Genomic DNA, 24,936 nt, shown 5'->3' on the forward strand with positions numbered 1-24,936 from the left:
TACTGTTGTAATAGCTATTCTGCTATGGTATCGTCCAGATAATTTTTCTTCTGGGCCTACACGGAATTATTCCTCTCTAACTGCAGATTATAAATCCAAGCTCTTGAAATGACATTTTCATGTTATTGTAACTACACAAGTATGAGAGTAGAGAAAAGCATTGTCGGTATGAAAAATTTCATACTTTCCAGCTTGCTATATATTAGAGGTTTAATACTATCTTACACGGTTTTCAAGTGATAGCGTTCATTTTATGTATGTCACAGTCTTTTTCTGAAACTGAAAAAATTACTCCGGGAAAATAAAGTTTTCCAAACGTGAAAATATATTTCTAGGTACAACGTAATGTGCAACTAGGAACAAAACATACAATATTCAAATTTAAAAGTGTTGAAATCGAGAAAATCTTGTCAATGATATATTTGGTAGTCTAATGTGATATTATGGTACTGCAAACCAGTAACCAGTAAGTGAACTCGGATTAAGCAGACGTTTTATCAAAAATCACTGTCGAAAACGTTTTCAAATAAACGTGTTGGTAACTAACACTAATTTCCATTTTAGGGACTGGTAGGATTCCTAAGGTATTAGAGTAATTCAGTTAAACTTCAGACACCATGAGTTCTGTAGTGGTAGCCACTCCGTTTCAGTATCCAACATGGTGCACGGCCGATGAAGTATGGTATAACAGTTTGCACATTATGTAGGTAGCTTTTAATATATAAAGGATTTTACTCACTGTAACACTCTGTAACTTACAAATTAGCAATGCCCACAGAACGGCTTTAATGTGTTGCATAACAGTGAAAGACACAGAACTCATAATATTACAACCGCTGCACAAAACACAACCTCATGACCCAGAAGAAAAAAATCGTAGCAAATGCCACAAACTGCTTACGTTCTAGAGCGCATTGCTCCATGTTATTGTGAAATAAGTCACTAGATTGAAACACCGACCAGGAAATAATACTTTGCTATCTTCACTATCCTCTAGGTACAATAACATCCTCTACTCTCCTCGAAAACCATGGATCAATTAATATTGGGTAATCAATGTTATTCATTAAACTTACTCAGTTCACTTTACTTTACACGATCAGGCCCAATTGAACGCGGGCTGCTTTGACAGATTGCCTCCATTTAGCCTGTCTTCAGGTCCATTCTGCCATCCTTCTAGCAGTCCCACTCTCTGAAAGTCTTTGAATACGCTATCACTCCATCGAGTTCTAGGCCTTCGTAAGGGCCTTCTGCCGTTGGCTTGGTGTTGAGTACAGCTTTCGGCCATCGGTTCTCCTGCATTCGAGCAACATGGCCTGCCCAGTCGAGTCGTTGCGTGTACATTATAGCCAGGATGTTCGTCTATTTGTAAATATCATACAACTCTGTATTGTGACGAATCCCCCATTTTCACTCTCATTATCGTAAACTGGTCCAAAAGTCATTCTTTCGAATGTAATCAGTCTGTTCAGATCGTGCTCCGTTGTACTCCACGTGGCACATCCATATGGTACTACTGGCTGTAGGAGTGTTTTGTAAATGTTTATTTTGTAATGTATTGACAAACTTCTGGAAATTGGAAATTTGTAGTAAGTTCCTATGGGACGAAACTGCTTACGTCACGGGTCCCTAGGCTTATATACCACTTAATCTAACTTAAACTAACTTACACTTAGGACAACCACACACCTATGCCCAAGGGAGGACTCGAATCTCCGACCGGGGGATTCTCGCAAACTGGGACAATGCGTCCTAGACCACGCGGCTACAAAGCGCGGCACAAACGTCTGGTTTTGAGGCGAGCACGGAGGCCGTGGCAACACCGAATACCTTCCTGTAGTCTTGCCTGTATTTCCATTTTACTGGATGGTTCATCTCTGAGTACTGCGCCCAGATACTTGAACTTCCTGACTTGACGATAAGCACCTTCAGTTGTCTGTAAGAGTGGAAATGGTTCTTGAGTTTCGTTGTGTCTATAGTGTAGGACGGGTTCTTGTCACGATTGATTTGAAGTCCAATTTTCCTCGCTGTTGTGTCCAGAATGTCAGCCATTTCCCCTAATTATTCTTGCGACCAAAATAGTAGCACTATATCATCGGCATATCTGAGATACTTGATGTTCACATCCCTGGTCTGGATTCCTCTGAGTTCGTTAGATGACATCTCGCGCAGTACCTTCTCTAATGCGAGATTGAAAAGAACAGGGGATAGTTCATCACCCTGCCATAGCTCAGTTTTTATTTTGAATGCTTCAGTCACCTTGCTTGCAAATTTTACCTTTTACTTTTACACCTCAGGCAGGCCTTCGTGAGGCTTACTAGTTTCTTGACAAAACCGAATTCTTCCAGACACCTCAGCATACTTTCCCGATAATGCAATTATATGCTTTTCTGAAGTCGACAATCAGCAAGTGTAGTTCTTGGACAATCTCCCACTTCAGCATACTTTCCCGATAATGTAATTATATGCTTTTCTGAAGTCGACAATCAGCAAGTGTAGATCTTGGACAATCTCCCACCTTTTTTCTATGATCTGGCTTAGGACAAAGATTTGGTCGATAGTAGATATCCTGTGACAAAGTCCTCCTTCATATTCTCCAATAATGGTGTCTGCCAACGGTTGGATTCTCTCTAGAAGACATTTTGAGAAGATCTTATGACAAATATTGAGCAGAGCGATACCGATATTTCTCACATTCCATTCGGTCATACCTCTTGTGGATGGGACAGATTACTGCGTTCCTCCAGTCCTCTGGAATATTTTCAGTGTTCCAAATGTTCTCTATTAATTTTTGAATCCTTGCGATAAGATATTCACCCCCTTCCTGAATTATTTCAGCGTCGATGCCATCTTCTGCTGGGTTTCTGTCTTTGTTAAGTCGTTTTATCTGGTTCCTCTACAGTTGGAGGTAGGTGTTTAGGGTCTGCTGTCATTGGTATGAGAAGTTAAAGAGTGTCGTTGGGTCTTCACAATTTAACAAGTCACTGAAATATTCTTCCCATCTCTTTCCAATGTGATATTCATTTGTCAGCGCGTCTCCTTTGGCTTTTTTTATGAATTTCTCAGGGGCTTTATAGGTTTTCCTCAGGTACCTCACTTTTTTGTACCTGTTCTACATCCTCCTTCCCTGCAAGTCTGCTTCTGCATCTGAAATAATCCCACTCACAAACATCCTCTTTTCTCTCCGCAATACCGCTTGTGTTTTTCTTCGGACTCTGTCAAATTCTTCCTTACTGATCTGATCAGCTGTTGACGGTAACCACTTGCCACGGGCTTCCTTTCTCCTGCTGATCGCCTCTTCACAGACCTCACTGAACCATTTCTGCCTCCTCGCCACTCTTTTTCCAAAGACTGCTCCTGCAGCTATTGTAACGACATTTCTAATTTCTTCCCATTGCTAATTTACAACCGAATCCTCTGTTTCCGGCAGTACTGTAAAACAATTCCTGATCTTAACTTGAAGTTTATTCCTGGTTTCTTCCTGTTCCGCTTTTTCTATTTGTAAACATGCCACTTTCTTTAGTTTACGTCTTTGGTTTGGTTTCAGGGTGACTCTGAGTTGGACCACACTCAGCCTCAAGGGAATTTCTTACATCCGTAATCCAATTCCTGGCTTCTGCGTTAATAGCTATGTGGTCTACTTGGTTGACTGTTTTCCTATCTGGGGATACCCAGGTTCCCTTGGGCACATGTCTGCGTGGGAAGTTAGTGCTACTGATAAACAAGCCCTTGGAGTTAGTAGAGATAATTATCCTGATTCCATTGTCATTATTATTGTCACGCAGACTATGAAGGCACATTATGGGACTAAAGCTGGTGTCCTATCAGATCTTGGCATTAAAATCGCCGATGAGAATTCTGCAGCTGTTTTTAGGGATGGAATCCATAACATCTTCCAGCTCTTCTTAAAATATATGCTTTACTTGATCATCACTTTGCTCTATTGGTGGATGACAGTTCACAAAGGAAAGTTAGTGATTTTTCATTGATAAATTTAGAACTGATATTTCTGGGTTCACTGCCGTAGAATTCTTTACCATTGGTACTATGTCTCTGTTAACACGGAAACCAGTTCCAAAACTGTGCTTGCCTGCTTCCCCATAGAATATTGTGTAATTATCTACATCTATTGTCCCTGTACCTTCCCATCGAACTGCCTGCAGGGCAACCACCGACATTTTCTACTTTTCCAATTCCTTAACTAAAGTTATTGCCGCCTCAGGTTTGTACATAGAGTTTACATTCCATGTTGAAAATCGTAGTCTTTTTCTATGCTTGGTTCGTTACATTGGGTGTCTGTTCTGTACCCGAGGCTTCTCTCTAGCTTTCGTAACATAACTGGTCTGTATATTATTCATAAACCCGTAAAAAAATATTTTTGTTTTGTTGTATTTTAGTCACACATTTGCTCCTAAAATGTTTGAAACCTTAACTGCTTGGGACATTTCCATTTTCTTAACGTAATTTTTAATCGTGGTCGCAACCTAAATTTTCGGTAGCTACGTAAAGCTGTCCTAAAAATAGTTTGAGAGTAAAATACGTAATTTACCTCCTTGTTTAAATGTCAGCTAGACATGGATATATTCATTAGTCCGATGAATAAAGAAATATTTTGATATTAGAACATAAGAATCTGGAGTAAAACCATAATCTAAAGACAACATACAGTGTTGTAGACTACATGTTTATCATTAGGTACGGCTCATGAACGTACACAACTGCAGTTCCACTATTTGTTTCCGGATGTGGTAGCTGGATTGGCAGCAAAAGTGAAAAGTTAACCCATAGATGCAGCATCTGGAAGGAGGAAATACATCAAACATTATAACTCTGGGATGCTGCCCACTCGTTGCTTATAGGGTGCCTAAAGGATGTTGCGTTCTCGAAATGCTTTAAAACAGTTCAAACAAATAACATTAGTAATTTTATTTTTAGTAAGCAAATGAGCAATACTTAACTTTGATTACAGCGAATGTCGCTAGCGAGCGGCGACATGGAAATAGTAAAATTCTTGCTACACACAATGTCCAAGGAATCACTTGATAAGGGTCACGACAATCTGATAGCGTAGCACCGACGTCCGTTTCAGACTCAAACGATCTGAGCAGCCGAGGCCAGCAGCAGCGGCGCTTACATTGACTTCGTCCAGGTGTCGGTCTCGGTACGGCGCGGTCCAGTTCCGTGCACCATTGGCCGACCTTTTGTCACCGCCTTCTCTGGCCTTGCGTACTGCATCTTCGTTCCGGCGCTTGTGGTTACGCCAGAACAATAACCACCGAAACGAGAGCAATCTTATGATTTAAGTTTTAGTTGACGAAGAGATTTATGCTGTGATCACGCTGATATTGCGGAATATTGTGGGTAGGGGGGGGGGGGAGGGGGAGAAATAAGCAAAACCCTTCCTAAGACAGAATCTGTTCATTTCACATGAATAATTGAATCAAAGTTTATATCGAAAACCTAAATCTCAAAGGTCGGATGAGCATCTGAGCCGCCGTTCTTCCAACGAAGAGCCCTGTACGTCACCACAGTGCCATTTCGAACTGCTATGACGTATAGAACGATACCACAATGGAAAGCGTCGTTTTCCTGTCATAAATAAAATCTAGTATCTATATAATTTTTGAGTGTTCCTTTATTAATCCAACATAGAATTTATGATTACATTTGTTTGACGAACTGCGGAGTAGAATGTATGTTTTCAAATGTAAATTGCGTTTTAAACGTCTCATCCACAGTCCTATTAGTCAGAACTTCGATCTTGTGCTTCCAGTCTTTACCTCCAGTCAGACTCGGATACCATATCAACAACCGAATCCCCTTTTTAACTTCATTTTTACCTTTGATTACATTACTGGCAGTTTCTAACACTTACGATGGAAGCTACAACAGACCTTACAGATGACAAACTATGAAAGTTAGCAGTGAATGGTAAGCACATTCAGCACAATAAAAATGGTTGTCTGGTGAACACTAGTATGAGGTAGGCTGCATTTTGGGCACATTAATTTGAAATTTGAATTCCTTTTTCCATGAACACATCTTCTTGGTGTTGCTGAAGTTCTGAGAGGTGTAGTCACCAAATATTGTCTACGCCCATTGTTCCCTATTAAAGAAGTGCTTTCTCACGTCATATTGATCGTATGATAGTAACGGATATCCAGAGTCATGACGTTTTGGTATGAATGATATCAAAAATAAACTGTAACATACAAACAGCGAGATATTTGCTGATGGCCTCTTGGTCACGGCATTGTGCGTGCGGTTCAGCTGCTAACTGTTCAGCATTTGAATTTGCATTGCAGAATCATTATCAGTCCTTTAGTTTTTGTTCCGTTAAAGAGTTTTACATGCTCATACAGCTCATGAAACGCAATGGCTCCCAAATTACGTATTACTCTCAGTATATTCCTATATCATTTTCCTTTACACTTCTCATCGAGAGGTACGTCATATTACATGTAATATACCTTCCTGTTGTGCTGTCTGGAGATATATGGAACATTCATTTTAAATTTTTTCTTAACAGTTTAATAAATTTAAAATGTGTTGACACACAGTAGTTACGTTACGAGCATAAATGTTTTATTGCATTCACTCTGCATCCTTTAAATCATTTCTACTACGTTGTATTAAATGCAAGCAAATGCACTCTCTTGTGCGTTTTTCAGTCGTTTGACCATTAATGTTTTCTTAGGGAAACTGTGTTCTATATATAGATTCAGGTTTGTCGGTAGACTTTCTGAAACTGATCGATTACTTTAGCTGATAACGCATCAAGACACTGATAAAGCACTTGCCGTTGACGCCTCTCTATTAAGCGTATTTCTGACATATTCGAGTACCATTTTCTCTTATTATTTGGTGTAAAGCTCAGTGATTGGTTTGTTATAATGTTCATTGTACACACATCTTATCTTCATCTCCTTTGAACATTTTTTCATATAGGCTCTACCTTTCTACATCTTAACCGTCTGTTTGATTTCATGTCATCCTTGAAGCTGTTATCCTGGTAGACCGTTCCTTTCTTTCATGAAGAGGGGTACGTTCATGTCATAGCGGAGTCATATTCATAACATTTAGGTAACCAAACAGGGCATTGTAATCTATTTCATTCTTCGTGGCGCGTATTTTGATTCCCTTGACAAGCTATCGCAGAATATCTTCCACAGTATATTTAGTTAATAATGGAGGCATGAATATTAGCTACGCTTCTTCTGCAAATATTACTCTCTCCTTTTTTTAGCTATTAATTGCATTGTAGTGGATATTTGGACTACAGCTATGTATCCCATTCCGCTTTTCACATTTTCTTACCCTGTAATTTTCCGTCCATTTTTGAGTGTCAGTTGAAATTAAGTATCAAGTAAACTAAAATCAGTTCAAAGTAATTAGTGCTGATATAGAGAAACGCTTGTGTTACCAATGTAGTAGTATCTCCTAATTAGTACCGCTACCATAAAACTCATACCTGTTGCACTATCCCATATTTACTGACAAGAGCGTGAACTACGTGTTTCTTCAACGCATATTGTCAGCTGTGAGCTGTGTATGTTGAGGAAAGGATCGTTTGAACTGAATTTGTTGTAGGTTTTATCTAACTTTTTGTATTCGTGATGAAGAGGGTTAGTGTTATGCCGTAAATTGCAACATGTGTTATTTATAGATGAATGCGCATGAGATAAACGTAGTTTTCAGTCACAAATATGGTGATTCATAGTAAAAAATTGACTAAGAGAAAATCACGACGTTGCCTGCAATGAACTGCTGCAAGTTTCCGATATTGTACCTGTACAATTTAAGAAAGTTCCTCCTGTAGTGAACTGTAAAAATTAATTTTGAATTATTTGGACAACTCAGAGCTTAGAAATGGTGTGTCCAATTTTCTAATATATTTTTTATCCCAAATCGTTGATAAAATAATTATTTTGTTCTTCAGAATGGCAAGAGAGAGGCATTAGGGAACGTGGAGACAAGATGACTTGCACTTAGCTGTATCAGTAAATCTAAATGACGATCATGGGTTAAATGAATATGCACACATAAAAAGGGCCCAAGCGAGCAATTGAAGGGCATGCCGAAAACAGAAGCGCACAAATGTATATAAAAATTTATGACAGCAGAAAAGTATTTTCCAATGAAGTTGAAAACGAATTGAAGTATTATCCTCTCGAGATGATGTTTGGTTTACTCATCACGAGTGTCAGAAAACTTGGATTCGACAAAGCACTATGAGACGATTTGCGTATAATTTCAATTCAGAGGATGGTTTTTGCAGATAAAAAGTGGGCTGAATGTTTCCATCCAAGACATATTACCGAATCCAAAGGAATAATGAAAGCTGCAAGAAAAACTTCAAGGTCTAACCAAGGAGACTGTGGTATGACGTGTAGTCCATGCAAATGAAAGATAACGGAAGCAAATGAGAAGAAATCCACAACTACAGCATCATCTATGAGAAGAAAGTGATTTGAACACTCTTCGAGGAAGCCAGCAAAGAACGTCACTCGTAAAACAGAGGAGTAATATAGGAATAATCGCGTGTACGATACAATGGAAAAAATGAACGGACTCATTAAGTGTAAAATGTTTACTCACGCAAAAGATACAGGGGTGTGTAAAGAACTGAAAGCGTTAAACTCTAGAGCCTCCTGATGGTGATGAAAGAAATAACACATGAAACATTTCCTTGACTTTATACTAGTGCAAATCTTTAAGCTCACTGACATACAGGGGATAGGGAAAATAATGGGAACACCTGTACTTACTTGGGAATGGCTTATTAATAAGAGGTTGGACCCTCATTTGCCCATAATACAGCTGCAAGCCACCTTAGTATACTCGCATACAATGATCGTATTGTCCCCAATGGAATTTTATGCTACTCTTCTATCAGAATCTGTTCTAAATCCATTAATCACGGGGGAGGCGGAAATCTGCTCCGGAGTCTGAGCTCCAATACCGCCCACAAGGGTTCGATAAAGTCCGGGGACTGCGCTGGCCACGGAAGACCCTGCAGTTGCATGCTCCTTATACCACGACTATACTGCCTTGGCTGTGTTAATGGGTGCATTATCGTCCTGAAATATAGCTTCATTGTTGGGGTAGAACACGTGAATAATAATGCACCTGATCACTTACAATATTCACTTAATCTTTCGCTGTAACGGCCTTTGAGAGACGGTACCAGCAGAATACAATGATATGGCTTTCCAAGCCATTCCACCTCCATGCCTAGACACTGGAATCAAGCAATCAAGACTGTATGCTTCTTTTGGTATTCTCCTGACATAAACACGGCTCGACGTTGGAAATAACGAAAAAGTTGATTTTTCCGACCGTATGGCGTGTTTCCACCGATCAGCCGTCCAGAATTTATGCTCCTGACACCATGTTTTACGCTTCTTTGCATTGACTGTCGTCACTAATAGTTTCGATAGAGCAGCCCTTCCATGAATATTCTCTTTGTGGAGTTCTTGGCAGACAGTGTCAATAGATATGGAGTCTCGAAGTTGGCTATTGAGCTATGCAATCACTTTAGCTGCCATAGTTTTGTCTTGTTTTGACACAATTGGTATTAGCATAAGACGATCTCTGTCATTTAATTCTGATTTACATTTAAATGATGATGTCTTTCCACGTTTTCTGTGGGCTGTCATGAATTTTGAAACAGTTGCTCTTGAAACATTCAATAAGTTGGCTGACTTGGTTACTGATGCTCCGGCTAATCGGGGCCCCACAATCTGCCCTCTATGGAACTCTCTTCGGTCTTTCGTTGCATGTCGACCTCGGTCTCTGAATGCAAATACGAGGTGGGCGCTACTCGCAAATAACCTGCACTGATGCCTAGTTCATACTGAACACGCACAGTCGAGCGAAACTGAGGATGCCGTTATTTAAACAATTTTGGAACCTACCGTTTAGTTTAGGATAAATGAAATCTTAAAATTTGTACAATTTAGGCATTTTCCCGCTACATACACAGAGATACAAAGGTTGGCAAGTATCAAGTCGTATATCAGTAGCTGATTTTGTAAATGAATTTTCAAGAAAATCTTCGTTACAGCTTCGAGTCTGGGACTAAAGCACGATTTCATAGTTAGTCGAATGATTTTTTTTCTGAGAATATTTTTGCGAGGAACAAAGTTTGTCGCAGTAACAATAATGAATTGCTTGTCCCCCCCTCTGTCTCAGACGCAGGGTGAAATTGATGAGAATCTGTATTATTATTTCATTTTGCTAATATTTATTATGGTACACAATGAAGTAAATGAATATGTGTAAATGGCGTAACCATGGATTCATTATCCTTCAGGACGCCGCGCGGCCTGGAAGACGTGTCCATGTATCCCGAGCTGTTCACGGAGCTCTTGAGGCACGGGCACTGGCCGGAGGAGGATCTGAAAAAGGTGGCTGGCCTCAACCTTCTCAGGGTCTTCAGGGAGGTTGAGAAGGTAACTTACCCATATCTGGGTGTGTTTTGATGTAAAACACTCGTGAACAACTTACTGACAACACTTTTCCTTTCGATTCCTAATGCTATATCACGCAAACTGATGAATTGTATTAAGGAAGCAGACGCCCCTGCAAGCACAAACTCTTCGCAGTAAATGTTCCTCTAGCCCTTGCACAGTGATGTTTGATATTTATCTCACGTGTTTACATGAAACTCTAGTACAGCGTAAAGCTTGCTGAAAATGTAGTTTTGTCGGATTATTTGGTTAGATTGATAGACTATTTCAGCAGTAGACTCAATTGTTCGAACGTAAATAAAATAAAACATAACCATTCACATTTATTCGTTAAGCCGGCAGTCACAGAAACATACGTATTTGCACTGAATATTCATGATTACGCAATACTCGCTTAGTCATAATTAACGTTGTACACATATTTAACCTCAGAAGTTATATGAACAATATGCTGTAAAATCAATGATTCAGATTTTCAGTAATTACAAAATAACGAGAATATAACCTATTTCGTACTTTTCGTTGTTCTGAATGGTAATACATCTTCAGACTCGGAACACGATATGAAACAGTTCTTTCAATCAATACCCACCACTATTCAGACAGAAGTAAAACAAAAGGGCAATTAGCAAATGTATGAGGGAAGAATAACATTAATACTGATACAATGAGTAAACGTGCTAACTAAGATCTGAAAATATTTTTATGAAAACAGCTGACGTCAACCATGACTTAGAGAAATATAGTACTAGCCAGTTCCACTTTTCGAAAGTTAGATTTGTGGCTGCTATTTGGAGACAACGACTTCAGCACTCTTGTCACGAATGGCTTCTCCCTTACATCCGAGAGAAGTGTGCTGAAAGCGCTGTAACTGAAAGTAAAACATTAGGTAGGGGATAAAACGCCAGACGTTTAGAAAGGAGACTTCCTTGACTTTCTCTTGGAGTTTCGCGCTATAGACAGTAAATATAAATAGAAAAGTATGCGTGAACGAGTCTGATTCTACCAGATCGTTATCTTGCCTTTCATTTAAACAACTTAGTTCATTGGTGCCTTCTTTGTCCTATTCGGCGTTCAGGCCATCTGCGGGAATATCTACCAGATATTCAACGTGATGCGTTGGTACGTTTCATTGACATATTCCTGAGGCACTTAGCTTTCTGGAGTTTCGTTGCTCGTTGTGATCTACAATATTTGACCAACAGATTCCCATTGCGCAGTCTCTTAACAGATTTTAAAATGCAGGCAATGCTTCCAAAGCCTTTTGAATGCAGAAAGATTAAACCTTTTCATAGTATCCTCTTTCCTCTTAAATAATAGAAACGCCTTTTGACCAGTATATTTTTTGTTACTCCTAACTGAATTACTGTAAAGGAGCCCTAAGTCCCTGACTGCCTACATGAGTTATCTTGTTTGACCTACCACCAGTCCACCAAATCCGCTGGAAGTCGATGGTTTTCAGCTCGAGCGCTCCAGAACTCCATTTCCCTGGATAAACCATATACAATTGAAATGCGGCGGTTTCCCCAGAGGTTACCAGCTAACGACATGTTTCCCATCGGCGCACAGCACACCATGTTAGTGAATATTTTCTAATAGAAGTTTTTAACATTTTTGCGACCAGGGATCTTAACCCAAGATCCCCAGTCCCTAAGACCCACAACTGTCCATTGATGCGCCGTTGGGTGGTCACTGAAACTTGTCAAGGGCTAATTATAACAGAGGACTGGTGATGTGTTATGAGACCCCAACCCACAAATCCTGGGTTCGCAAAGACTGTATCCAGTAAACTAATGCTGAGCTCTGTGAGGGGCCCGCCGTTTAGCACAACCCGGGGAGCACGTGTAGCTTATCGGATGCTCCGAAAACATCGACAATTCCCCTGCAGAAGAAAAGTAGCAGATAGTAGGACTACCTACAAGGCCAGTGCGGTGGAGATGAACTGTGGCGAAGAAGTGCAGCGAAAGTTTAATGGGAACCCAGTGAAGGAGCAAGGGGTGATCCCCTTACGTGGACAGATTTTCGTTGAGTACTGAGTGATTTGATATCAATTAAATCAGCAGGAATCAACTACATACTTTAACAATTAGTGAAATTTGTGGGACGTGTAGTTTTCAGAGTCCCTCCTTTTATGGTCATAAATCTATAAAATAGGTGATTAACATCCAGATTACCACAAGAGCATTACAATCACATTACCAAAAAGGCACAGATGAAAAATGTGTGAACTACCAGTTGATTATTTTCGTAACTCATGTTTATAATCTGTTGTACAGAAATATATTCCACTGTAAGCGTTATGAGGACAAACGAGAGAATATGGGATAAAGAATGACTTAGCTGGTTTTAACATCAGTAAATAAGGCCGGTTACCCAATTTTATAAATTAATTAAAGCTTACCATCGTATTGATTTAAACAAAGAGAAAATAAAATTCAATACTAAGACTGTGGAACAAATAAGACCATATTCATGACCATAACTTGAAATGAGCACTAAAAAAGTCGAAACTAGTAAATATCTATGGATCTATGGGTAAGACATCAGCGTCTCGCTGAATATGGAAACTGTGAACGACATCCTATGTAGTAAGAAACATGAGGCAAATTGGTCGAAAAATTGAATGCATGAGAGATGGATTGGAACGGGAGAAGATGGGCTTGTGTTATGAAATGTATCACTTGTTGACATGGGAATGAGGAAAAAGTTCAATAGTTTGTATGGAACACTAAGTTCTGGGTGTGTAATATTGGCTATTACTACTTCAAGAAAGAAAGTGGAAACATGATACCACTTGAAACTAAAAATTCAGTTGACAGGAAAAATAGTAAGTAAAAAATACTAGTATGAATAGATAGGAGAGAAAGCCCATGGAACTCCATGAGTAATTACAAAATACAACGAATATACAAAATGAGCATCAGATGCAGAAAGCAGGGTTCTAGCTACTTTTGAGAGTTGTCGTAACTATGACTTTGCTAACGAAGTACGAACTCCTAGATGTATTATTTATTTCTGGTAGAGGGACAACTGTGAACTACTTGTGACTTGCCTGTGACGACCTCGGCTTACACTTTCTGAAGGCAGAAGCTAGAACCGCTGAAATAATGTACCAAGCACTCTGTGAGTTCGTCTCCATACCGCTCGAGTGGCGAGTCTTTAGAAGTACGATACCTGATTAATTTTCTTCTAGGTTAATAAATGAATTTGAAAGATGTAATGCAAGTAATTCATCTGCATACCGGAAGTTCATCAGTATCGCAGCTGTTAATTGTCGTTATAACGCTGAAAGCCCAAAATAAGTTGCCCCAGCATTTTCCCAAAGCCATAATAGTTTACTGATGGAAGAGATCAAAGTCAGTTGGTTGTTAATGTCCATTAATTTTAAGAAGGAGGAACATGTCTTGTACTTAGGTCAAAGAAGATAGTTACTTTAGTATGAATAGAAGCTACATGTACTCCGTCTTAAGGCCACGAGTGGCCTACCGGGACCATCCGATCGCCGTGTCATCCTCAGTGGAGGATGAGGATAGGAGGGGCGTGGGTTCAGCACACCGCTCTCCTCAACTGACATCACGAGGCTGAGTGCAGCCCGAAAAATGGCAACAGCGCATGGCGGCCTGGATGGTCACCCATCCAAGTGCCAACCACGCCCGACAGCGTTTAACTTCGGTGATCTCACGGTAACCGGTGTATAAACTGCGGCAAGGCCATTGCCTATAGAAGCTACATGTGCTAATGGAAATATACAATTAATTGATACCTTTTACCTTACCTCTAAGGAACCTAATGTATGTCCTGAAACTCTGAAGGAAAGTCTTATGTATGGGTATTTAGTTTGTCGAGTTTACAGTTACGCTAAGGGCGAAAATTCATGCTTAAATTCGGTGGTACAAGTATATTGTCATACATCATCAATATGTTGAACAGTAAGCTATATAAGTTCTAACAGCTTATGAAACTTCTCAGTGCTTTTAATCTGGAACAAATAGAGAGCATCATAATGTTAAATAAATTAGTCACTTAAAGTTATATATATATATATATATATATATATATATATATATATATATATATATATATATATATATATATATATATATATATATAACTTTAAGTCACTAATTTATTTACCATATATGTATATATATATATATATATATTTCTAATAAATATGTAATATATATATTGTTGAGGCAATATTCCATTCTGTAGGTCTTAACTGCTAGAATGCTTTTGACCATCCACATAATCAATTTAGCTGTGTCATAAGAAGCTTCCAGCGTGAGCGAGATGTTTAACTCAAATGCATTCCAAGCATTTCTCACAAAGGTCTGCGAAAAACTCTCTGTAATCTCACAAAGCTCTCTCAGGAATACGACAGCATATCCGCACAAAACTATCCTAAATGTTAGGTTTAAAAAATTCTTTCTCAGTTTCTGGTTTTGAAAATGTTCATTTGAACAGAAAGTCACACATGTCAGCTACTGTGCAAGGAGATGAAAGAAAAGCAGAAATTATTTTGTTAAAATAAGACATTATTTTCTTGCATCTTTAAAAATAGTAGTTAAAACCATTTTATAACAAAGTCACATTGAAACGATTAATGTCATCAAAACATAATTCGATGACATTAGATGGGGAATAATGTCATTCACAGAAACAGCAATGAAAATGAAGAAAGAAACACAAAACATAAAACTGAAAAAATCATGAAATCCACCACATCAATAAAACACGATGACATACTGGGTGTTCAATGCGTGTTACATGAGAGACATGGGCAGTGTCATAGACTTAAGAAGGTGAGAATGAGTATTACTTGAAAATACTGAGATCATCATAAAAACCAACATGTGTCACAAAAAATATAAGAGCTGCTAATATAACAGAACACATCAAAAACAAGAAGGAAAGTAGGAAAAAACCATATTTTAGTGCAAACTTGGCAGAAGAACTGGTGGGAGAAGAGATAAAACAGGCAATGAAGGAGAGCAAATCCCACATAAATTCTAAATCAAAAACAGCGGAACAAAACAAATCCAGAAATCTAAACAAATAACTATAAGAACATAAATCCAGGATCAGCAAGTAATTTCTGCTTTTCTTTCAGCTTTTTGGGTGAGGATAAAGGGAGCACCCTCATATTTAATAGTGTTGTTGTTGTTGTGTTCTTCAGTCCAGAGACTGGTTTGATGCATCTCTCCATGCTACTGTATCCTGTGCAAGCTTGTTCATCTCCCAGTACCTACTGCAACCTACATCCTTCTGAATCTGTTTAGTGTATTCATCTCTTGGTATCCATCTACGACTTTTACCCTTTGCGCTGCCCTCCAGTACTAAACTGGTGATCCCTCGATGCCTCACAATATGCCCTACCAACCGATCCCTTCTTCTAGTCAAGTTGTGGGACAAATTTCTCTTCTCTCTACTTCTATTCAATACCTCTTCATTAGTTTTGAGATTTACCCATCTAACCTTCAGCATTCTTCTGTAGCACCACACTTCGAAAGATTCCATTCTCTTCTTGTCTAAACTATTTATCGTTCACGTTTCACATGGCTACACTCCATACAAATACTTTCAGAAACGACTTCCTGACACTTAAATCTATACTCGATGTTAACAAATTTATTTATTAGTGAAGCTGTACAAATCAGCAACAGAATAGAATTCACAGAAGGGAACAACCTTCAATTGATCAGTTATTCCACCACAAGGAACCAAAAAATAAATAAGGAATTTCAAATAAACCCTTAGAATTATCACCACCAAATATCAAGCAAAATATATGGCTGAAAGAATCTCAAAGCACTCTACCTAAACAGTTTATCAAAAGTAACTACCACTACTGTCTAGTTAGACCGCTAATCAACTTCAAAACTGCACTATCATACCACTTATGTGGGCGCACTCTTGCAGTAACACAGATATTGCACAGCATGAATATACAAAACAGTAACCAACTGTTAAAAACATAATTATACCACACCAACAGAAAGTAGATAAAACTCTTGATTTCACATCTGTGTATACAATTGTACCAGTAGGAGAAATAATCAGCATCATTAAAGAGCTACAGCAGATACAAGGGAACACAGAAAATACACACATAGGCGAAACTGAAGCCATCCTAAAGATTATAACTGAACACAACTAATTCTGCCTACAAAAAAAGACCTACCAGTAGACTCACAGATTTGTGTTCTGCTTGCTAACACACTCCCAAATCTCAGTGAAACCGAAATATTAAATGAAATCATCATCCAGTCGAATACAAGGCTGTATATTGATACCTTTATATGGAGGACATCATTTGCTTGACAGATGAATGAGACATGCTAATAAAACAGCTACACAGTGATATCAGTATAGCTCCGCCTAAAATTATATTCATCATTGAGACAGAAGCAGACATGAAACTTAATTTCTTAGGCACAACGGTACACTGAATCAACAACAAACATGAGTTTGGAATATTCAGCAAATTGACAGTCACAAGTATACCTGTCCACAACCTTTCAGATTACCCACAGATTCACATGTCATTTACACGTGCTACAGAGACGTAAAGCCTTTACATGACAAACTCAGCTACATGCCACAGACTCACCAATCTCATACACATGCTACACACACTTAAAAAATCACTACTGAACACAGTACACATGATAGCCAGAGGAAATGGATACAACACACAACTAACACAGACTGAACAAAAAATATGATAGCAAATTAAAACAGGACAAAACATGTATAAATTATTGGCTACAACAAAGATCCAGGAATGCAAATACAGGGAATCAGGAACAGATAATAAAAAGCACAGTATTCACATACTAATAAACGGCAACAAAAATGTCTACAGAGTGGGGTCATGCTGAATAAACAATTAACACTGTACAGAAAAATCTGGGCACTAAGAACGCCTCTGCAAACAAATGTTTCGAAGGTGCGATTATCTGGTGAGATCTGCAATTCATGCCAATTAGTCTACGTAGGTCAAACATGAGGAAATTTTAAAAGTGAACTTATGTAAACCTCAGAGTCTCAAACTATGGCGGTACATATCTCGTACAGGAAAACCACCAAGTAAACAACTTTCAGACTGATATAGAGAAAGCGATAGTCTCTATCAAAGTCTCACAAAGAGGTGAACTACCACATGCCAAAAATACTATGATACATGAAAGTAAAGTTTTGAATGAAAACACACCACTGTGCAAAAGACATTCTTTGCAGCACTAAATGAATTATACGCTTACTCCCCAAGGTAACAAGTTGGTAATAGAACACTATAAAATATCCAGACATGTCTGTTACTCGAACCATTGTTCCCCCTATTTCCAGCTCTCTCTCTCTCTCTCTATCTCTCTCTCTCTCTCTCTCTCTCTCACTCTCACTATCACACAGTCTCTCATTTTACACACACGCACACACACACACACACACACACACACACACACACACACACACACACACACACACACATCGAGTAAGTCCCCCCCCCCCCACACCCATCCCGGCAGAAAAAGCAAAATAACCCGCAAGTAAGTCCCCCCCCCCCCCCCACACCCATCCCGGCAGAAAAAGCAAAATAACCCGCAAGAAACAATCAAAATTAGCATCTCACTGAACACTAGGAAATCAATGAACAAATGCCCATCAATGACTCTTTGATCAAATCCTTGTTTTGTGAAAAAGGAATATGAGGAAGAAAGAGGTAAGAGTGAAGGACACAAGAAAAGTTTTGAAAAAAGTGTACACAATTGCAGTAGAGAGAGATATCCGCCAAGATGCAAAACAGGCTGAAAAATATAAGTACAGTGACATACACAAAACACTACCCACATACAAGTTTTTCAAACACAAAAATGTTTCGCAGTGAATTCTTTCTGATGACGCGCTGTCATACCCGTTAAAGGGGAAACAAACCAACCGATAAAAATCAATTTTCACCAGCAATTTTATTCTGTCATGTCCAATCAAATCAAGCTAAACAAAATGATGAAGATATACTTTTTTGTCCTACAATAAGTAAATGACAGTGGACTTTGTATTACATTGAATAGAAATAAGTTTGGCTCACAAAAGATGACACATACGTGACAAAAAGCGTCTGAGCAACCAAAGAAAAAAGGTATTACTTTTTGCGTTAGGCAATGTTTAATTAATCGAATTTCATGTCAATGGTTTCGTACCATCCTTTAAGAGAGGTCATAATACAATTTAATTGACGCTAACTCAACTAGTGAAACGAATGTCATACATATCTTTCCCCATGGAGTGTGATAGGCCTCGCACTCTTCCTGACCTGTTTATATAATATGACCATCTATCTAAGATGGTTTTCAGTCTCTTCGTTGCTTACACTATAGTGAAGACAACAGAATGTCTGACTTAGATAACAATTTCAAGAGATATGAGCAGTGTGAACGTTAGCAACAGAATGCGAACATTAAAAAGTGTGAGGTCATCGACGAAATGACAGAGTTTGGTGTAGTTTCAGTTATATGATGAATGACACAAATACCTATAGAGCTCGTCGATCCTACCGATGATCTGCGGATTATCATTTGAAACACACTGAATCGGAACGATGACATATAAAATATTCTAGGACAAGTCTAAAAATTACTGTGCTGTTGACAAAAAACTTAGCCAGTGCTTAATTCTACTGAAAAGTTGCTTACACTACGCATACCTGCCCTGTTCCAAAGTGTTCTTCTTTCATATTTTTTTTTTGACCGACATCGACCGGTGGGTCTTCTATATCCTTAGTACTGTGCCTTTTCCTCAATACTACGTAGTTTATCTTACTTAAATACTGACATAAATTGCTGAAAGGCTAATGATTTGTTACTATCAACAGTTCATTAATACTTCTTCGCCGCTAGTTTCGTCAGATAGCCCTAGTAGTCAACGTTCCCAGAAATAGGAAGTCATGGGAAGATTAACTCCTGGCATAGACTGCCGCAACCACTGGCTAATAATTATTTATGTGATCCTGATAATGATTTTAGTCCAGACCCGTTGAGCTCTTAACCAATTTATATGTAAACGGCACAGAAACGAACTTTACAGTAAAAAGTAATGTTCTCACTGATTCCTTCAGCAAACGGCATGGGAGATTTTTATGTAATCTAATATAAGCTGTTCTTATTACTTTCGTTCTAATCAGTAGTTTCTGTCTTTCGATTGCTCTACTCTGTAGGCGATTTCTTCGCAATGTACATCGGGGCTATTTATTCTACATATTTATATAAGTTTTCTTTTAATATCTATGCTTAAAAGCACTCTTTCACTCACCATTCTGTCTGTCAGGTTCACTTTTAGCAATACGTTCTGCAAATACATTTCAGATTTGTCCAATAATTTTTCTTTCCTTTGTTTTTGTTTGGCTGTTACGTTAGGATGCCACATAATATTATATTCCTGACTAAGCACTTAGTGAATAACTTCCATAGTTCTATCAGATTCAGCTTGTCCAAAGAATTTTCTCTCACAAATAATCTTTTTGCTATATCCTCCACTCAACTTATATTTTCTTTCACCGAACTACGTAGGTGCTTAAAGATTTCACATGTTCCAAAGTTTTCAACTGTTTGGTCCGTCCTGCACTTAACCTCATTTAATAATCCCGCTAAGTAAAATGTAGACCTTCCTCAACTAGAACACCTCCATCCTTATTGCAATACCTTTTCTTCTCCTGCTGAGTTCCCTTGCGCTCTTTCTAATAAGTTTTGTCGTTCCTTAGCATATGTACTGAAATTATTGATTAAAAACAATGTCCTTACCTAACAACTCTTTCCGTGCGCGTCTTAATCGTTTACTCTCCGCCAAACTCTACTACCACTTTTATTTTATGTACATATCCTTTACAAGTGTACATTTCCTTTGCCAGTCGACTAGACTTCCAAACATACAATAACATGTTTTGTCTGCACCAGGATACTGCAGTTAGTTCCCTCAAACTCCTCATAAATAACAACGAAGCAGACGTAAATCTCTCTGTTAACTTACACCATTCCTATTCTTATTATTGTCAAATATCAAATAGCATAACTCTTTCCTTTTCCTTTCCTGAATCCAAACTGATCCTCCAGCTTTCCCTTAACATATGTTTCTCACCAAAACGCTGCAGTCAGTCTTTTTAAAGTAGCATTGGAAAGTCAGTGGAGCTCGATTCCTTTAATAATGTGACTAGATAAGTTTTAACTAAATTTTCTGGCCAAATGTTCCCACCTTATGTTCTAGATTACTACTAATGTTGTGTTATCTCGTAGTAGGTCAGAGTTACGATAACGAATATATGATACGAATATTTAATATGTTTTACACATACAAGAGAAAATTTAAATCCTAACAAGTACTAGCGAAATATGTTACCTTAATATTCAGTGAGTATGATCGTCGTTTGAAGGCTGAGCCACTTGTGTGTGTGTGTCTTTTTTAGGTCTTACAGTGAAAATTATCATTTTTCTCTGTGAACCTTTCCAATGATATGATACTACAAAATCTGAATGTGGAAGTTTGTCATAATAAGTGTAACAGATAACCCCTATGATTGCTAAAGAAAGTAACAATAACACAATAATAATAATGAATGACACTAGTATAACAGTAATACCAATAGTGGTAGTAGAATGACCAGTATCTGGAGGGAAGAAGCTATGTCCTTTCACCTATTGCTCAGGTGCTGAAATGCCCGGAATTGAATGTGGGTGAATGGGTGTGGCTGATGGGAAAAGAACTGTAGAAGACCAACAGTTTAACATTGCACATAACAGGAACAATGAACAAAGAACAATACTAGCAAATGACGTAGCAAACTTTATAGAGTATGGAAGAAGATACGGGAAATTCCAAGCTAACTAGTTGTAGTGTGAGCTAAGAATATTTCAGATTAGCGTAACGAAGCAACAATGGTGACAGCGAAAAGATCAGTTTCCTCTTATATTCACCATGGTACTCTGCTTGTGAAGTCGTTGCTTAATAAAACGCATGTTCTCTGTGTAAAAGGCACTAAATAGTATTTTCTTTTCATTGACTGATACTAGCGGTGTATCCAAAAACGCAGCCTCTTTTACTTATTGAAACGATAAGAATTTCACATATTCCATCAGTTACTTCAGGTACTTCGTTCTTGCAGAAGCATAGTGTTTGTGTACTCACTATGCCTCTTTTAGAATACTGCTGCGCGGTGTGGGATCCTTACTAGATAGGACTGAGGGAGTATATCGAAAATGTTCAAATTATCGAGAAATATGGGAGAGAGTGTCACAGAAATGATACAGGATTTGGGCTGGGAATCATTAATAGAAAGGCGTTTTTAGTTGCGACGGAATCTTCTCACGAGATTCGAATCACCAATTTTCTCCTCCGAATACGAAAATATTTTGTTGACACCGATCTACACAGGGAGGAACGATCACCACGACAAATTAAAGGAAGTCAGAGCTCGTACAGAAAGATATAGGTGTTCATACCTTCCACGCGCTATACGAGATTGGAATAATAGAGAATTGTAAAGATGGTTCTATGAACCGTCTGCCAGGCACTTGAATACGATTTGCAGAGTATCCATGTGGGTGTAGATGTAGATGTAGATGTAGATTCCTGCAGTATCGTGTGTAGTGTTAATGCCAGTGCGAGTCACAGATACGGCGTGTGGCACGTACTCCACTAACGTCCCTTATACATATTCATGCATAGCTTGAGTCATCGAGAGCTGTCGGTGATTGTTTCTTGTTCATCTACACAAGAGAATTGAGGCAAACCAATGATTGCAAAACACTATTCCAGTCCTCGAAGGAAAATGACCCGCCAGGAATCGAACCTGGGAACCCGGGCGTGGGAAGCGAGAACGCTACCGCACGACCATGTAGAAGTAGGAGCCGATGCTTCACGTTACAGTATTACACACACCATGTCACGAAGTTGACACACTATTATATAAGCTGTCACAAAATAACTGTTTAAGCGAGGCAGAAAAGCTGAGAACGTTCAGAGAAATAGCTTCTTACATTGAAAAGCAAGATAAGGAAGGTATGTTATAGCACTGCAGTAAATATGAGGACTAAAGCTAAGAAAATCTTGCATTACAGTTGATGCAACTGGAAAGGCTAAAATATGAGTTATTTTTAATACGAGACCACAGGAGTGGAGTTAGTCCTAACGTTTAGGCGTTGTTAAAAAACTTCGCATTATTGACGTAAATTTAAAATAAGTATGACATCCAGTTGTCAGGAAGAGAGTAAGAGTCGTTGTCGATACCCGGTCGACGGACGGAGAATGGCAACAGGTGCCCCGTGACATGTGTGTCAGTGACGTGTGACAGGCAGTTGATCTCCGAAATCGCCCTGTCCGATAGTGATTCCCGAAACAAATTGACGTCCGTTTAGTGACAGAACTGCTGCCCATCCGGCATAGCTGCATTATCCTAAGCTTAATTGAAACAGTTATTTATTTACTGTACTTTCTTGCTGCTGTATATTCACATGATGCCTAGTATTTTCATATTGGTTTTCACCACGACGTGCTCCGAAATTAAACTAGAAGCGCACGGTCGCTTGTTGTAAGATTTATCCTACGTGCTTTGCATTTAATATAGAATAGAATTTTTTAAATGGTATCAGCCGGTTGGATCAAACGTTTGGCAAGGTACCTGATGTACTTCTCAAGGCTCTTTAAGGAATCGGTTTGCATTATATCGTGTTACTCTTAAGTGTAGACGTGTACTAATACATGAAACTGAGGTATTATATGCCATAGCCATAAAATTAGCCTTTTAATTTTCTCAGGGGATACCATTCAAAAACAGAACTGTTTCTTCAGAGTGAAGAAAGCAGTATTAGGCAGAAACATTTTTATTATCAACGTATGGACATTCACAAAATCAGACAAATGTAAATGAACAGTTTCTGTATGGAATGCAAGATATGAAGCTGGACGGAAACATTAATTACTCTTCATCTTTTCCAGAGTCACCTTTTGCCACCAGCGACTTTCAAGACTTATCGCACAATCATATCTATTATTTCTCAAGTCAACAACGTACTGCACATCCCTCTATTAGTGTTTATTCTTATTTGGATTTTCGTTCCTGCATTATTATGTAAGAAGACACGTGAAGATCGCAAATTATTACGCACATATAAGACTGTTAGCGGCTTATGGCCGCGATGCACACTTATCCGAAATGGCTTATGGCCGTAAGAAATTTTTACGTGCTTACTTTGAAGGAGAGGAGCTTTTCGGAAATGAACACAGCAGGTTAAAATTTTAGCTATTGAATTATATTCTGAAATTAAGCATGAAATAATATATCTATAATGCATACCATTTTCGTTACACTAGCAGTAAGCCTCGGTGGTGCTGTTACACAACTTCCTCCTGGTACAGTGAGAGAAAAGAGAGTTTCTCAGTTTTCTCTCTGGCGGCGCTTTATCTGTTTATTACGCCAGAAAGATTGATGATTTTATCCAAAGCAAACACAGTCCGAAGCAAACAAAGCATTCTTCATAAATATTATATCTTTTGGAGGCACTGTAATGGCTTTCATTTCGCACATCATATTTTTACAACACGACATTGTTTCATATTTTATCGCCGTGTCACATATAAGACTTAAACAGAAATAGCGCGACGTCCCTTTTTCCCGCACATGATAATCATGCTAGGGTGAATGAGGTATCGTTGGAAAGGATTTTTAACTGGATTGTGACATTGCATACCGATTTTTCGCTAAGACTTGCTGTTTGTGGAGAATTTTAACATAAAACAGACTTTAACGATGGATGTCGTGGACGCTCAGCCTAATACCTACGAGGCGAACTTACTAATCGTGAATAAGAGACTCGCTTTTCATATTACCTCATTACCGATAACATTTTATTCTACTAAACGCTTAATATATTCAGATAATAATGATGACCATCTGTTCAAAATTATGTGCATATATATATATATATATATATATATATATATATATATATATATATATATATATATATATATATACGCAAAGATGTATAACAAATTCATGATTATAAATTAACGTAGTCTGTTCACTATTAAAGGTTATTTCTCTGTATTCCCACAAATACTCTTATCCAGACGACTACAATTATACCAAATACTGTCATTGTTTAAAAGTGCAAAAGTTTCGCACTTTTCCCCTAGTTTTAATTTAATCCTGTGCAACAATTACTTGACGCTTATTGCGAACCACCATTTTGCTTTATTTTGGTGCAACTTTTCTGGTGGTTAGGATTTTGAAAATGACTGATGAATATCTTGCATTTTTTGTATTGACATTTGGTATGATTTCTCAACTTCTTCATTAATAGTGAAAAATTCTTACACTTCTCTTTAAAAACACAGTTATACAAATGGAGAAACAGACACGTTGGAATGGCTTGTGTTTAGGTTCTATACAGAGATGTTGCTACATTGCGGCTTC

At 38.4% G+C, this 24,936-nt stretch overlaps 1 protein-coding gene across 1 annotated transcript in view; it reads left to right on the top strand.

The window, feature by feature from the left end:
• LOC126473887 (dipeptidase 1-like) overlaps positions 1-24,936 on the top strand; it is an 804,013-nt gene that overhangs the window by 762,018 nt on the left and 17,059 nt on the right. Inside the window, exon 10 of the mRNA XM_050101224.1 lies at positions 10,316-10,454. Coding sequence (XP_049957181.1) covers positions 10,316-10,454 — 139 coding nt within the window. The remainder of the gene's footprint in view (positions 1-10,315; positions 10,455-24,936) is intronic.

This window comes from Schistocerca serialis, chromosome 4 (genome assembly GCF_023864345.2).
Source record: "Schistocerca serialis cubense isolate TAMUIC-IGC-003099 chromosome 4, iqSchSeri2.2, whole genome shotgun sequence".
Classification (NCBI taxonomy): domain Eukaryota; kingdom Metazoa; phylum Arthropoda; class Insecta; order Orthoptera; family Acrididae; genus Schistocerca; species Schistocerca serialis.